The following is a 16,767-nucleotide window of genomic DNA, read 5'->3' on the forward strand; positions in this document are numbered from 1 at the left end:
GTCGTAGTATAAGAAATAAATGGACCTAAGCATTGTCCTATTCGAATTAAACAACACACTAATACTTGAGAAGCAAGTAATAGGATTGTTATGAGAACACCATCAATAAGAGTCCACTTGAGTCAGGTTTACTAATCTGCATTGGACTAGATTTGCTCAGAAAAATAGTTTTCGTGTACTTTATGTGAGGTACTGATTAAGCAAGTTTTTATAGTCATATTAGGATTGAATTCTGGAGTCCTTTATGAGAGGAATGTACTAGGATTCTATGAGTACTCTATATAAGCATAGGTCCCTGATCACACAGCTAATAGAATGATATAGCTCTGCCCTATTAGTGAGAGAGTTCATTCATTTCTGTGCTGGTTAGAAGACTTGAGCATGTTGAACGGAGGTATTCGATTGCTAGAAGTATGCCTTCATCAGGTTAGTAGTTGATCATTATCAGTTGACTTTATGTCTTAACATAAAAGCAGCTTAGTTTGCCTATGCTCATCTTTTTCTGTCGTGTTTATCCTATGTAAAACTATATGTTCAAAAAATATATATGATGGCCTCATTGCCTCATTGGCGACAACAATCATAAACAATACCTACATTTCATGCTTTTGGAGAACAAATTTTTTGAAATGATCAAACATTAATTCTTAACACTTTTATTTCCGAAATATGGACGTCTTTCTTTTGCTTCTTTTTTTTTTGGCCATTGTATTTCTTTTGCTTAATGGATGCTTGGTGGCTTCAAATATGCTTAGTAATTTACCCTCATGCCTCTGGACCAGAAAGAAAAAGCCTTATTATTATTAAGATAACTTATAAATTGAACTCTGCCTCTTTGTCCATGATATTTGACACTATGTACCTAATGTTCAAAGTATCTGATATCAGGAATTTAGAACCTTGTCTTACAATATATAATGTCATAGGCCTCTCCACCTATTAGCGATTGGTTTTGGGTTGAATGCTCTAACTTATGTACCTGAGATTTAGATGTAAATTGTGTTTTATAAGGGAAGTAAAAGTGCTTACTTTGAAAATTATAATATGCATATTTGTCACAGTTTCTATAGTAACAGGAAGATCATTCCAAAGCACATTTCAACCATCTAACAAGACTTGACCTCCCTAACAACTGCGTTTTGACTCACTCCAGGCTCCAGCATGGCTTAAGTTTAAGAAATGTATATCAAATATTGCAGAAGACCAGAACTCTCACATCAAATATTTAGCTACAAGTTATATATACCATATAGCTAGCTCATAATAGCTAGTGGGCTGAGCATATACTGGTCCCTTCATTGCAGAAATTAAAGACAAAACAAACCACATTTGTACTTTATTATGCACCATGGAGCAGAATACAATGAGTTTTCAGAGAAAAATCATGTAACATAGAATTAACTGAGGATATATATAAGTGCAAGTTTGAAATGATTGTAATTCTATAAAAATTAGAATCCATGCTCCACGGTCATGTAGGGGCAAGAAAGGGCAAATGAAAGATGACCGAGCATAGAGTTAGCACTAGTACCATGGCAAACCAAAACATTTATGTCACAAGATCGCAAAGGAGCTCCCAAATAATCCTCATAGAGCTCTTATACACTGACAAGGTAAAAACATCGAAGTGCTGCAAATAAGAAGAAAGGGAAAGAATATAAACTTGAGCCATATAAATGGTTCATGTGTATCTCACTGTACAGGAGAGAACAACAACATATAGAAATACCAAAGCCTGTAGGAACCAAACCTTTCAAAGTTTTAGTGTGAGATCTGGTGTAGAGTTGTCTATGTCCACTGATTGTGTGATCTCAAAATTTATATTTGAACTTTCAGTCAGTACAAAACTTGGATGAGTATTACTCTCAGCAACCTGACGGAAACTACCAGGCCATGACAGCTCCGCGCCATCATCCACCAAGAAAATTGGTACACCCAAATACCCATGTTCAAACCTTGCAGTACTGTTTCCAATCTCAGCAGGCCTCAATACTGGTGGTGCAAACCCATGATGCAGGGATGAGTGTGCTTTGATTCCTAGCGACTTGAATGACGATCCGTGAAGAGGCAAAGATGCCAGGCTGGCATACCTCTCAGAGAAAATACTCATTCGCATAGCGCGCTTTGCCAGTGTCCTTTCTTTCTTATGTGCATTTTGGTGGCCACCGAGAGCCTGTGAGCTCAAGAATTTGCATTGACAGTAATTGCAAGAAAAAACTCGTGGAATGGCGGCTGCTGTTGTCTTATGAGATGCAGGTTCATTACTACTCTCACTTGTGCTTGACAATGAGAGTCCTATTGAATCCCTTCCCCCTAAATCCTCATTATTGAAGCTAAGAGTCAAGTCAAGGGAAATCGGCCGCAACCCTTCTTGAGCTGCAATGGAATTTGCATGATGGACAGAGTTAGTGATGCTATCATTGGAGGTATTAGCAGAAGTTTCTTGGATGGACATGTTTGAAGCAACTTGACTGCTAACATCAGAATCATTTTTTGACGGGGCTTCCACTTCAAGGTCAAAGCTGTTTGTTTTCATGATTGAGCTGTCTTTTAGTTGAGGAGACAGTTTACATATCCGACTTGAAATAATCGTATTGAGCCAGTCTGTTACACGATAAGTAAGGACTAGATGATCTTATCCTGCACTTTGAGATACAAAGAATAGACAACATATAAGAATTCACTTTCACCTGACAGGAAAAGATGAACTTGAAAATTACAGTATAAACTTCTTGATTCATCACAACTAATTTCTTATGTTTTGATCGATTGCAACTTACCCTATAAGTATCTGTCCAACTTTAAAGAACCAATATACAAAAGCTAAACTCTTAAAATCCGGAGCAGAGAGAGGGGAAACATAAAAAATCTGAAGTGCAAGTACCAAGTATTATAAATTAAACAAAGAGTATGAATGCAAAAAGATAGAAACATAAAAATATTTAAAGATGTCACACACACCCCTAAGTTATATGCCTTTATTCAAGTAATGGGTCCAATCCGTTAATACATTCTGTACGCCACTCATATTTTGGCTTATTTTAGACTAATTTCTTTTACATTTCCTTAATACATTCTTGTAATCCCTTTATACACCTCAAAGAATCAAGCTCATTACAACTCATTATCATTGCAACGAAACCTTATTCCAACTTTGCAGTTAGGGATACATATTTTGCAGCATACTTATCCATAAGTTCTTTTATCTTTGCCACGGACCTTGATTACCAAACATTTTCTTTGAACAACATTGGCAGCTCCTTCTATTTTACATTGTTTCTGAAGACCAAAACCATCCTAATCAGCTTTTCCTCTGTATACATAACTCCAAAAATTCGTTTATCTCTGTGTCATTATGATGACTCAGTTCATATTTCTATAATGTAGACTTTAGATAACTAATATTAAAAATTCAAAATCACAGTCATATAACATTAAAAGCACTTGAAACTTCTGTCATCTAACTTCATTTAAGCAACACCCTTGTAATCTTTCCATTCTTAAAAGTTGTTGGACTATGGAATACAAGCGGTCATTAAGGTGTCCTTACTGCCACCAATACTATGATCTCTCATTATACCACAATTTTCTAAACAAATAAGATTCAACTCATCCTAACCCATAGATTATCTGGTGCTCAAAGCTCACTCAAATAGTAGAATCCAATGCTAAAGATTTTGGTTCTGTGGTGATCCCATCTGTAAGCAAATTTTTTGGTAGATATAGAGGCAGAGAGAATGAGATTACAATTCTCATCTCTTAAAAGCAAACACGCCCAAATAGGCATTAGCATCGTCAAAAGACATAGAATTACAAACAAATGAAACATTCTGTTGTTTTATTTCAAAAACAAGAGAAGAGGCCAGCATCTTGAAATGCCACAGAGAGGAGTATATATATTAAAAGAGATACATGAAGGCTAAGCCACCGCGTCCAATCGATTCTTACAAGGAAAAACTTTGCAGGATAGAATTAGAAAAGCAGGTATCCAATAAGTGATAAGACATGCACAGAGCAGGAAGATGTATTTTAGGGAAAAAGAAAACACCACTCAAAATTTCAAGCAATCAAGTGAATGAGCTAGCTCTCAGAGATAAAACACATACTAATGGTATGATATCCTTTTTTACTTTTATAATTATATAAGCACTTGCACTAAAGGAATTTCAAACATATAAATTAGTTACACCAAAAAAACATTTGCCAACTTTAGTCAAACATAAACAAATTCCAGTCAAGTAAGAGGATAAGAGAAAGATGAAATTCTAAGAAAATGACAAAGGACTTAGAACTGGTAATACACAACTACAACATCTATGAAAACTATGTTATAAGGAAAGGTAACCAAGGCCAAGAATCTAAAGCATGGTTAAGAAAACAACAAGTATATCATAAAACATGCAAGCATGGAATCTAGTTCTGTCAATATCTACCCTGAAGCAAGTTAGTACTCGACTCAAATTCACCCTCAAATTAGCCAAAAGTAAGGTTTTAGGTGACTTTTTTGCAAGAAAACTTCATACAAATTAACGAATTGGGGAGGTGTTAAGGGGAAATTGGTTTTGAAATTTATTATATGAACACTAAATCTAGAAGTGGTATAACTTACTAGAAGAAATAAAGATTGTAGAAGACAGATTAGATTAGAGAGACCTAGGAATTGCATGCCATAAACACATAATTGGTATCTCATCCTGAAATATTTTTGGAAAATTTTAACCTTGTATAGAAAAATGAAATAAAACATATAGCAAACATCTTTTCTAGACTAAGCAAATTCAGAAACTATTCCAAAACATGGGGGCGAAGGGAATTGAGGGCCACTTATCAGAATTGTAGCCAGGGATTGAAAGTGGTCAATATACATGAGACCCTGAATCCAACAACATTTGAAAGCAGCCTAGCTAGTATAAAATAAAAGACTATCAACTGGTGATTTCTATGCAATCACACATAAACAAGAACATGTAAAAATTAGAGAAGGATGGCAGAGCAAAGTACCACCATCAAGATGATCAAGATCAATTGGGTAGCTAGCTCCTTGATATCCATTCACAGTGCTTTAAATTTGGAGACATGTGCTTCAGTGTTGGTTGTCAGATAGTACGGTTGATGATGAACTGAAGACAGAACAGGCTTGTGGGTTTGATGGCTTTTACCAAAACAGATTGGTGGGTGAGTTGAGACAGACTGAGACTGAGAAAGAAAGAAGGTACTAAAAATTTGAAGAAAAAGGAAATGGACAAGAAAGAGGGGAAAAAGAAGGTGGGTATTGTATCGATTGATGTTTAATCATGGGAAAGCAAAGGTAAGAGGAGGGTGGTGACTGGTGAAGGGTGGGGAATAATGGTGGGACGTCAGAGAGTCAGAGCAAAAGCTAGTGTGGGGACAAATTTAAGAAAGATAAAGGAAGGATATGACATATATAATTCCTCTCTCTCTCTCTCTCTCTCTCTCTCTCTCTCTCTCTCTCTCTCTCTCAACTCTCAGTTGAAGGAAATTAGAGTATGGCACATTACATTTTTCACACCCGCACATGTTACGTCACTTAATATATTTATATGTGTGGATAATTTATGTTAGATTATGTGGAGTATATATGATCATTTGGTCTACTATAGGTGAGTGAACCTAGTTCTGATACATAAAGACATTTAGATAAAAACCCTATTAAGCACTTATATAAGACATTCTCACAACACTCCACGTTTCTCACAACAACCATTGTACTATTGCTTTGTCAACTTTTGGGCCACAGAACAACGACTGCTTACACAAACAACTACAACTAGGATATAGTACATAAGAGAGAGAGAGAGAGAGAGAGAGAGAGAGAGAGAGAGAGAGAGAGAGACAGAGAGACAGAGAAGCAAAGCCAAAGCCAAGGAAAGAGTGTTTTTAGCTATATATGAGTCCCACCAAAGATTCTCTCTCTTCCATACTTCTCACTTTTTCAAGTACTTGAGATAACTCACAATGCATGCACGTCCAGAACATAATTATAAAACTACTCCTCCCTCTCTCTCTCTCTCTCTCTCTCTCTCTCTCACACACACACACACACACACATTCATGCCAATTGGGCATATGGGCATGCATATAATCATATAAAGCCATGTATCCCAACATTTATTATATAATATGATTTTACCAATAACCCCACCCACCAAAATCATATAATTGAAACCGAATAAATTGAATTGGTTTGAGTTGAATCCGGCCGGTTTGAATGGATAGGATTAAGTTTTGAACCACCAAATTTTTTGGAACATACTAAAAAGAGCAAGAACATAACAAATAAATCTTTTCCAAATATTTATGATATGTTACTTACAAAAAGGCCAACTTGTATATATAACAGACAAGAGAGTGCAGAACCAAGCTCTTTAATCTCCTAGTAATGAGGTTAAGTTATGTGTATGAATAATTAATGTATCCTGGTGTGCTCAACTAGCTAGCCTAGCTAGCTAGCAAGTGAAACATGCCTATAATTAGGTAGTACTACAAGCCTAAGGGCTCTAAGCACATGTACATGTTTAAAGAGGCCGGATTCGTTTTTCTTTTCATATTTAATATTTTATTTTCATATATCGGGCAGCCATAAAAAAGTTAATTAACGAATCCAACGATTTCAATGTGTTTTGACATATCGATCGCACAATATATCACGTGAGCTTGAGTTTGTCTAATGGATTTTTAATTGTTATTCAGCCAAATAAACGAACCGATCATAATAGAGATTAAACGATGAAACAGTTCCTTTCCCAAGGAAAGGAATCTTGGACAATCTTTTTTCAAAAATATATATATATAAAATATAATAATGTTTAATTACTCAAAGTTGAGTTGACTTTTGACCAAAAAAGATTTGGGTCCACTCATAACTTTTCTTATTATTTACAAAGAGTGTTTATATTATTACCACCTATTTTATTTTCTCACCCACTTTATTTTTACACTCACTATCAAATTTGAAAAAATAATATAAAAACACTCTTCTCATCTCTCATTATTACTATAATATCATTTGATATACTAACTCAAACACTTACTTTCCTATAATTCATTCCTAAATTTCAATTTAAATCCCTAAAATTAATATTCAATTTCAAAATCAAAAGAAACATTAGAATAGAATGAATTCTTGATCTAAAACTATAAATAAATAAATAAGGATTTAGGGTATAGAATAATCATACATTTTAATAGATATATAGGCACCAACCAAATAGTATCATCAATTTTAAATTTTGATGACTGAGTAGAATTATGGTATATGAAAGAAAAGAATTATGGAATAAGATAGGTGGGTAGGAAGAGTGTTTTTATAACTTTTTTCAAATTTAATGGTGGATTAATATAAGGTGGATGAGAAAATATGACTATGAAAATACAAGCACTCATTTTATGAACAAATAAGATATTAATGTGTGTAATGATATATTATTTGCATTGTTGAGCTGAACGTGATTTCCAAGATAGGGCTCAGTTTAAAGTTTAACTGGTCCCCCCACCACCAAGCATCCACCATTCTCGGCCTTTTTATTGATGCACCACTAGAGTTCTAGTGAAGATGTAAATCATATCATTCCTAATGATAATTGCATTTGCATCCTCTAATTCAATATTAAATTCTACATTCCTAATCCACTATATTAGTGACTACTTTCTTTATTCTCATGCTTCATTGCTTTAGTTTTAATAACAAAAACATGTGGCGCCATATTTGTAGAAAATTTAAGATACGATGTAAAAGTGGTTGGTATATGCCTGCATAGAGTAATAATTAAGCATATCCACATGGTTTACCAATTCTCTAATTTCATAAATAACACTAAAGAGAAAAGAAATTATTCTTTTATCATTCCCAATTTGTTGAATTGGCTAGCCTACTTTTTCAAACTTCTAATTTGAATATGAATTTAATTGTTATTTCTTATTAACTAGAAAAATTCATGCAATTTCATTTGGGAGGCAGAGTGTATGAAGAGATTTAATATAAGATTGTGGATGAATTACAATGGCCAAGTTACACTTTACCTGCTCTCAAAAAGAGTTACACTTTACCTCCTCTGTAGTGTATTCGAATTTTCATTTTAGTCTGTGGAACTTAAATTTTTTTTCAATGTTTCCATGTATCAAATCTTTGCATTGTTCCCCAATTGGTCAAATTCATTGATTTTCCGTTAATTTTAATGCGTGTGCATGGACATTTTAGCATTTTTTGATGTTTTTAAAATCAGTCTGAAGTTTATAAAGATCTCAAAGGCACTCCCGCTAGTATCATGCAGGAGTAGAGAGAGAGAGAGAGAGAGAGAGAGAGAGAGAGAGAGAGAGAGAGAGAGAGAGAGAGAGAGAGAGAGAGAGATGGTATGCAGGTCAAAAGGTATGCTTGCTTCTACAACCAAGCTTCACACCTTCATAAAGTTGGGTCTGAGATTGAGGCCATAAAATATATATTTCAAAGGCACCGAATTATGCTAGGGTTGGAGTCACTCAGTGGTACTCCTCCTTCATCTCCATCAACAATACATTTATTTTGATACCATGTTAGACAACAAATTCGTAAAAAGTATTTAAGATGTTCAAAAATAAGTTAATAATGAAACTAACAAAAGAAACGAAACTAGTACAATGACAGGTCCAAATAGGCCAGAAACCAGTATGAGACCAAAGGCAAGAAAAACGGAGGCCCAAATACATATAAGAGAATCTACATGTACCCATTTGGATGAAGACCAACAGACCCATTTGAATCTAGCCCAAACACTTGTAAGAGAATGTGATTGATTCCAGAAAATGATATTCCTTGGAAGGTATAGTGATCGTGATCGGGAGGATTAAGGTTGGTGGTGTCTGCACTCTCCTGCAGCTCCAGTGCAGACTCAAGTTCCACCTGCACTTCACCCATTGTGGGCCTTTGGGCTGCTGTAAGGCGAACACATCTCTGGATGATCTCCATATATTTTGTCAAACAATCTGGAGCTATTTTGCCAATTAGAAATGGATCCATCATATCAGGCCCAAAAGTCTCGCCTCCATTGATGCCTGTTCTTATGTCTCTTGAACAAGATTTGGCACACAAAACTTCCAGTAACACCATTCCAAATGAAAACACATCAGATTTGTCCGTAAGTTTTTCATAAAGTATATACTCTGGATCAAGATACCCATATGTACCCGTTAACCTCGATTCCACTCTGATTACTGCGTTTGACAAAGCAGGGGGACCCATCTTGCACAACCCCAAGTCTGAAAGCTTAGCATCGAAGCTTTCGTTCAATAGAATGTTGGAGCATCTAACGTCTCGATGGATGATAGCATGCTTAACCCCTGCGTGGAGGTAGTGTATTGCACGCGCCACCCCTATACAGATATTCAGTCTCTGCTTCCATGACAACGGATGCTTTCCAGCCTCGAAGAGGCTAGCAGAGAGGCTGCCATTGGGCGTGTAGTTGTAAACAAGGAAATACTCATCTTTTTCTTGGCAGAAGCCGATGAGAGAGATAAGGTTGGGGTGGCGCAGCTGACAGAGTAGCGGCACCTCCGCCTTGAATGTACGCATTCCCTCTTTTGAATCTCCAAAAAAACGCTTGATTGCAACGAGTGTGGTCCCATCGTTGATATACCCTTTATACACTGGGCCAAAGTCACCGCGGCCAATAAATGAGCTATCACTGAAACATTGAGTTGCTGCTCTCATCTCATCCAGTGAAAAGCGACGGCATAGTTGTTCTGGAAAGGACCAATTTTGATGATGTTTTTTCTTCCTTGGAGATAAGAAGAAACATGAGATAGACTGTGGAGTAAACCCCATAATCCTGTTTTGATTGATTGCTTTCGGCCTTTTACCCGCGACTATGCTATTGTATTTGCTGCCTGCCATCAAGTAAATATACGTAAGATGATGATGAACAAGGGGCAGCCCAAGCCCAAAACTCAAGTCTTCACAGTCAACCCTTTATGCTTTATGATCACGCACGCGTTGCCTAACTTTCGTCTTAGATACTCAAACTCACCAACCTTGCCTAAGTTGTTTTATGCTCTTGCAGACAAATAAGTTGTAATTAATTAAAGGGTTTATTTCATATTTAGTACATAAATTTTGATCCTTATCTTAATGTGGTACTTAAATTTTTATTTATCCCAATTGAGTACTTAAATTTTTATTTTGTGTCTAATAGGTACTAAAATGAATTTCTGTTATAGGGGCAATAAAGTCAAAATATATTTTAATTATTTTTTTTATATGCTTAAAATTATTTAAAAAAAAAAACAACAAACAAAAAAAATAAAAAAATTATAATTAAAATATAAATTTTTTGAAGTGACTATATTGCCCTTAACTTTTGTTGACAATTTTAACAGAAATTCATTTTGGTACCTATTAGACACAAAATAAAAGTTTAGGTACTCAATTGGGACAAATAAAAGTTTAGGTACCACATTAAGACAATAGTCAAAGTTTATGTACTAAATATGAAAAAAAAAACCCTTAATTAAAAATCTATATAATAAAACAAAACGATTTTTAAATTCTAAAATTTATCTATGGGTCCGAATGACTGAGATCGTTTCGGCTTAAATCCAATGATCATTTATCTATTTCCCAAATTTCTTTCCCTCCATGAGAATTAGTTTGCTGCTTCTCTCCTTAATTAATTTTCCGTTAATTTCTCTTCTTAATTAATTTCCTCTTAATTTCATATATTCAATTTTTTTTTAGTCTTTCATTTGGGTTGAACAACTATGTTTGTTTGTTTATATTTGTGATTTGAAAATAGAAATAGAAGAAGTCTCTTAAACGGATTACGCTTGCCAAAATATCAGTTTTTACGCAATAGAAAGAGCCATTTCACATTTGCAGGAGCGAGTGTGGAGAGGCTAGTCTATATAATAAAACTAAACAGTTTTTAAATCCTAAAATTTATCTCCGGGTCCGAATGACTGAGATCGTTTCGGCTTAAATCCAATAGTCAGTTATTTATTTCCCAAATTCACTTTCCCACCCATGAGAATTGGTTTACCGCCTATCTCTCCTTAATTAATTTTTCATTAATTCTTTATCCTTAATTTTACATATTCAATTTTTTTTTTTGGGTCTTTCATTTGGGTAGAATTAGGTTTGTTTGTATTTGTAATTTGATAATAGAAATAGGAAAAACCTATTAAACGAATTACGCTTGCCAAAATATCGGTGTTTGCGCAATAGAAAAAGCCACTTCACACTCGCGGGAAAAGACTAGTAATATACATTAAACTAACAAATTATCCATAACCTATAATATTAAAGCATTCAAATTTGTTTTTTTTTTTTGGTCATGTGAAAGTACATCCACTGATCCACCAAAAGCCTAGAGGCAAAGCGCAATTGCTTCCTTTGTTAGTGGGCTTTTGAAGTATAGGCAAAAGGTTTTTGTAAAAAAAAAAGAAGTATAGGCAAAAGGTTAATTAAGATTTGAATTAAAAAAGAAAAAAATTTACAACGGCAAATCGAAATTTTGATATCGGTGTTCATTTTCATGTTCACCCTTATATGACCCTTCATTACAATCTTACCCTCAACGTCACAACTCAAAACGTACCTCAACAAAAATATTGACATCTATTGTGACATCATTGAAGTCACGGCTTATTACAGCAGCTAGAGGCTCATTTGGTATGGTCAACGAAATACACCTCTTCTCACAGCAAAGGGCAACAGTTGGTGATTCTTGGGGTTAAGGAGCTTTCTAAGTTTGAAAGAGAGGAGGACTAGCTAGCTATTTGGATGAAGATCGACAGAGCCATTTGAATCCAGATCAAGAGACACACTTGAATGTACTGTTGAATTTGCTGTATATGGTGCCTGGAATGTAACCAGGAATAAAGACTAAAGAGAGCAGAGAGTTACAGAGAGAGTTTTGAGCAATGAGAGAGGGAAGAGGAAGGTACACGCAAATGTCATGCTCCCTGATATGCAAGATGCACACCCCAGCACACTATATTCCATTTCAGAAAATCAGTTATACAAAACGACATAGTAGCAGCCTTAAGACTGATACCACACACACGAGCCTATGAGCTCTTACAGCAATGCAAACATCACCCTATGAGGCAATGCCAACTAAGCAATGACAATTTTAATTAACTAACTAAACAGAAAAACTTGGTTATCAGGCATAAGCCTTAATTAACTCTAATACTCCCTTCTAAGGCTTTGACTGATATCACTCCAAGATGATTCCTCAGCTCGTAGAATCTTTCTCTAGGAAGAGCCTTGGTGAAAATGTCAGCCAATTGCTCCTCACTCTTGCAATACAGTAACTCTATCTCACCTTCATTAATGGCATCTCTAATGAAATGGTACTTCCTCTTAATATGTTTAGACCTCTGATGAAAGACAGGATTCTTAGTCATAGCTATAGCTGATGTATTGTCACACATGAGTGGGGTTGCTTCCATTTGTTCCTCACCAAAATCATGTAACACAAATCTCAACCATATGGCTTGTGTTGTTGCTTCTGCGGCACTGACATACTCAGCCTCTGCTGTTGATAGAGCCACACTGTGTTGCTTCACAGATGCCCAAGAGAAAGCTCCACTTCCAAATGAAAATGCATAACCTGAGGTAGACTTCATGTCATCCTCATCTCCTCCCCAATCACTGTCACAATACCCTATTAGGACTGCAGCAGTGTCTTTCTTGTACTGGATGCCAAAATCCAAAGTTCCCTGTATATATCTCAGCACCCTCTTTGCAGTACCAATGTGCTTCATTGATGGACAATGCATGAATCGAGCTAAGAGGCTTGCAGCAAACATGATGTCTGGTCTTGTAGCTGTCAAATAGAGTAAACTTCCCACCATTCTTCTGTATTGTGCTTCATTAGCTGCCTTGCTTCCATCATCCTTCTTGAGTTTATCAGATGTTGCTAGAGGTGTAGAGACAGCCTTGCAATCTTTCAAACCAAATTTTTCTAGCAAACTTTGAGCATACTTCTTTTGGTGAATGAAGATGCTCCCTTCTAATTGGATTACACCAATTCCTAGAAAATGATGTAGTAGTCCCAAATCAGTCATCTCATACCTATTCATCATTTCTGCCTTGAAGTCTTCAAGCATGTTCATGCTACTGCCAGTATAGACTATGTCATCCACATAAAGTGAGACAATGAGTGTTCCCTGGTTTTCTTTGTTCTTAACATAAAGGGTAGCTTCACTAGGACTCTTCTCGAATCCACACTGCATCAGATATGTGTCTATGTTGCTGTACCAGGCCCTTGGTGCTTGCTTTAGACCATAAAGAGCCTTGTGCAGCCTATATACCTTGTCTTCCTGGCCTTTAACAGTGAAGCCATCAGGTTGATCTACATACACTTCCTCTTCTAGCTCTCCATTTAGAAAAGCAGATTTGACATCCAACTGATAAAGCTTCCAACCCTTTTGAGCTGATAAAGCAATTAAGGTCCTAATGGTGTCAAGCCTTGCCACAGGGGCAAATGTCTCATTGAAGTCAATCCCTGGTTTTTGTGTATAGCCTTTGGCTACTAACCTAGCCTTGTGCTTCTGTATTGACCCATCAAGATTAAGTTTAGTCTTGAATATCCATTTTACACCAACAATTGGTTTGTTCCCTGGCCTATCAACCAGCTGCCAAGTTTGATTCTTCTCAATCATTTCAATTTCATTTTCCATAGCCTTCTGCCATGCCTTGTCTTTTGCTGCTTCAATATAGGTTTCTGGTTCCACAATGCTCATTTTACAGTGAGCAAATACCTCATCTAGGCTTCTCCACTTCTTTGGTGTTGAGTCATATGTGTTTGCAAGGTCAATTTCAGTTGCTGCAGCAGGTGATGTAAGTGAGATACTAGGACTTGGATTAGCATTAGGAGATGCAATTGGATTGAAGGGACTCTGTGAAGTTGGACACAAGGCTTCATGCTCAGATTCAGTTTCTGCAGTATGGAAATCCTCTTCATCACTCCAAGGAACAGATATGTATTCAGTGGACTTTGAATCCCAATTCCACATTGCTGACTCTTCAAAAATCACACTTCTAGAGACTATCACCTTATTGCTCTTGAGATCGAACACCCTATACCCTTTCTCTCTAGTTCCATATCCAACAAACACTCATTTCTGACTTGTATCATCCAGCTTGTGTCTCAATTGATTAGGGATATGTGTATAACACATTGAACCAAAGATTCTCAAATGCTTCACTCCTGGCTTCCTTCCACTGAAAACTTCAAATGGAGTTTGACCAATCAAGGCTCGAGTAGGGCATCTATTTAGAAGATACACAGCAGTGTTAACTGCTTCCCCCCAAAAATAAGTAGGTAGTTTCTTCTCTTGCAACATAGCCCTTGCCATCTCCATGATTGTCCTATTCTTCCTCTCAGCCACTCCATTCTGCTGAGGAGAATAAGCAACAGTGAGTTGCTTTTCTATTCCAAAATCTTCACAGAACTTTTCAAACTCCATTGAGGTATACTCTCCCCCTCTGTCACTTCTTACTTTCTTCATTTTGTAACCACACTGAAGTTCCACCATTGCTTTAAATTTTCTGAATACAGAGAACACATCTGACTTTTGTCTCAAAAAATATACCCAGCACATTCTTGATTTGTCATCAATGAATGTGAGGAAATACTTGTTTCCTCCCAAAGTTTCTGACATTGGTCCACAGACATCTGTGTGAACCAATTCTAGCAGATCACTAGCTCTAACAGTCTTCCCTTTATCAAATGCTTCCCTGTGACTTTTGCTCAAAGCACATCCTTCACAGACATGCTCTCCTTTTGTGAGTTTTGGTAAGCCAATCACCATTGCTTTGTCCTGCAATTGCAGCATGCTCTCGAAATTCAAATGGCCAAGTCTCTTATGCCATTTCCAGTTTGAACCAGTCACTGTGGCCTTCTTTGCCATCATTGGACTTATGTCCTCGAGTACAAGTGGGAAACACCTATTCCCTTTCATTTGAACTGCTGCCACAGGAGCTTTCATGCTCTTATCTTCATAAATGGTCACCATGTACTCACCAAATACCAGCCAGTAACCATGCTCCACCATTTGTCCAACACTGAGAAGATTTTCATCTAATCCTGGCACAATCATAACTTCTGTGATATACCTTGTTCATCCCTTGGTTTGCACAGGCAAGACTCCCTTCCTAGTTGATTCCACAATGTCTCCAGTCCCCATCTTTATTTTGCATTTCATGCTTCTGTCAATGTTGATCAGAAGTGACTCATGGCTAGTCATATGATTGCTGCAGCCACTATCTAGATACCAAACACCTTGCTCTTTCTCCACAGAGGCTTTGTGGCATGCATAGAACATTGGCAGGTTCATGGACTTGATTTGCATAATTAGCAATCTGTCCCTTCTTGTGTGGTTGATGGAAATCCTTCATTACATGCCCAAACCTATCACAATTGTAGCATTTCACTTTTCCCTTGAACCAGCACTCTCCATAGTGAGCCTTATCACACACTTTGCATTTTGCCTTCCCAGAGTCACCTCCTGGTCTCAAATTGAATTGAGCCTTGTTATCCCATTTCTTTGGTTTTCCCTTCCAGCTTTTGAAGTTTCTTTTCCCCCCATCATGGTTGTGAGGTTTTGCTTGATTGTTCTGTCCTTTGGAGCCAACATTCATACTAGCAAAGGCCCTTTCCACCTTCTCATCATCTTCTTCATGCCTGCTTAGCCTTAACTCATAACTTTTGAGAGAGGCAAATACTTCATTTACAAACACAGAATTTAAGTCACTAGTTCTTTCGAGCACCACACACATAGGATCATAGACTTTAGTTACACTGATTAAGACCTTCTGCACCATTCTTTGTTGAGACAAGCATTCACCATATTTTTCCATTTGGTTAGTTAAATCAAAGAAACGAGTAGAGTATTCAGACAATGCTTCACTCTCCCTCATTCTCATGTATTCAAATTCTTTCCTCAGACTTTGCAATTTAACAGACCTGGATTGTTCATCACCATGGTATTCTGTTTGTAGAAGATCCCAAGCTCCCTTGGCAGTGTCTTGGTTGATAATCCGAGAGAAAATCTCTTTGGATACAGCCCCTTGAATGATGCCCAATGCCTTTGCATCTTTCATATTCTGCTCCTCCATGTAAGCTTCCAGTTCATCTTCCTCATCGATGCTGGAGTCTCCTTCCTTCTTAGCCTTCTCCTTCTTCTTCTTTGCTTCTGGGATTGTAATCCCTTTTTCTACTAACTTCCAGATGCCATGTGACTTGAAGATAGTCACCATGCGCACCTTCCAGAACTCATACTCAGTACTATCAAAAATGGGAGCTCGTAGCTCACCACTCCCAGACCCAGCCATGCCTAGATCTAGATGGATTTGTTCCTCTGTTTCACTCTAGCTCACACACACAGTACAACGCCCAGTCACAGAACCAACCTGACTCTGATACCATGTTGAATTTGCTGTATATGGTGCCTGGAATGTAACTAGGAATAAAGACTAAAGAGAGCAGAGAGTTACAGAGAGAGTTTTGAGCAATGAGAGAGGGAAGAGGAAGGTACACGCAAATGTCATGCTCACTGATATGCAAGATGCACACCCCAGCACACTATATTCCATTTCAGAAAATCAGTTATACAAAACGACATAGTAGCAGCCTTAAGACTGATACCACACACACGAGCCTATGAGCTCTTACAGCAATGCAAACATCACCCTATGAGGCAATGCCAACTAAGCAATGACAATTTTAATTAACTAACTAAACAGAAAAACTTGGTTATCAGGCATAA

General features: G+C 36.9%; 2 protein-coding genes and 1 pseudogene across 5 annotated transcripts; all 3 read right to left on the reverse strand.

Annotated features, from left to right (window-relative positions):
• Positions 1-1,316: 1,316 nt before the first annotated feature.
• LOC147272955 (zinc finger protein 7-like) lies at positions 1,317-5,307 on the reverse strand. 4 transcript variants are annotated; one of them, XM_086228670.1, is made up of 3 exons: positions 5,005-5,307; positions 1,751-2,640; positions 1,317-1,630 (listed from the first exon to the last, which is right to left on the reverse strand). In XM_086228670.1, the coding sequence occupies exon 2, from the start codon at positions 2,534-2,536 to the stop codon at positions 1,754-1,756; it is 783 nt and encodes a 260-aa protein (XP_086084796.1). In that variant the 5' UTR covers positions 2,537-2,640; positions 5,005-5,307; the 3' UTR covers positions 1,317-1,630; positions 1,751-1,753. The 4 variants fall into 4 exon arrangements, with proteins under 4 accessions (XP_086084796.1, XP_086084797.1, XP_086084795.1 ...); XM_086228671.1 differs by having other exon boundaries at positions 1,751-2,645; XM_086228669.1 differs by having other exon boundaries at positions 5,002-5,307.
• A 3,275-nt stretch (positions 5,308-8,582) lies between these two features.
• On the reverse strand, positions 8,583-9,887 carry LOC147272956 (receptor-like protein kinase FERONIA pseudogene; annotated as a pseudogene).
• A 5,375-nt stretch (positions 9,888-15,262) lies between these two features.
• Positions 15,263-16,333, reverse strand: LOC147272957 (uncharacterized). The gene has a single exon (XM_086228673.1). The coding sequence runs from the start codon at positions 16,331-16,333 to the stop codon at positions 15,263-15,265; it is 1,071 nt and encodes a 356-aa protein (XP_086084799.1).
• Between the last annotated feature and the right edge of the window lie 434 nt (positions 16,334-16,767).

Source organism: Dryas octopetala, unplaced genomic scaffold (assembly GCF_963921425.1).
Source record: "Dryas octopetala unplaced genomic scaffold, drDryOcto1.1 SCAFFOLD_75, whole genome shotgun sequence".
In the NCBI taxonomy this organism is placed as follows: Eukaryota; Viridiplantae; Streptophyta; class Magnoliopsida; order Rosales; family Rosaceae; genus Dryas; species Dryas octopetala.

What these genes read in the sequence shown, in the direction of transcription:
- LOC147272955 (XM_086228670.1), bottom strand. Translation starts at nt 2,536, where the DNA reads ATGAAAACAAACAGCTTTGACCTTGAAGTGGAAGCCCCGTCAAAAAAT.
- LOC147272957 (XM_086228673.1), bottom strand. Translation starts at nt 16,333, where the DNA reads ATGGCTGGGTCTGGGAGTGGTGAGCTACGAGCTCCCATTTTTGATAGT.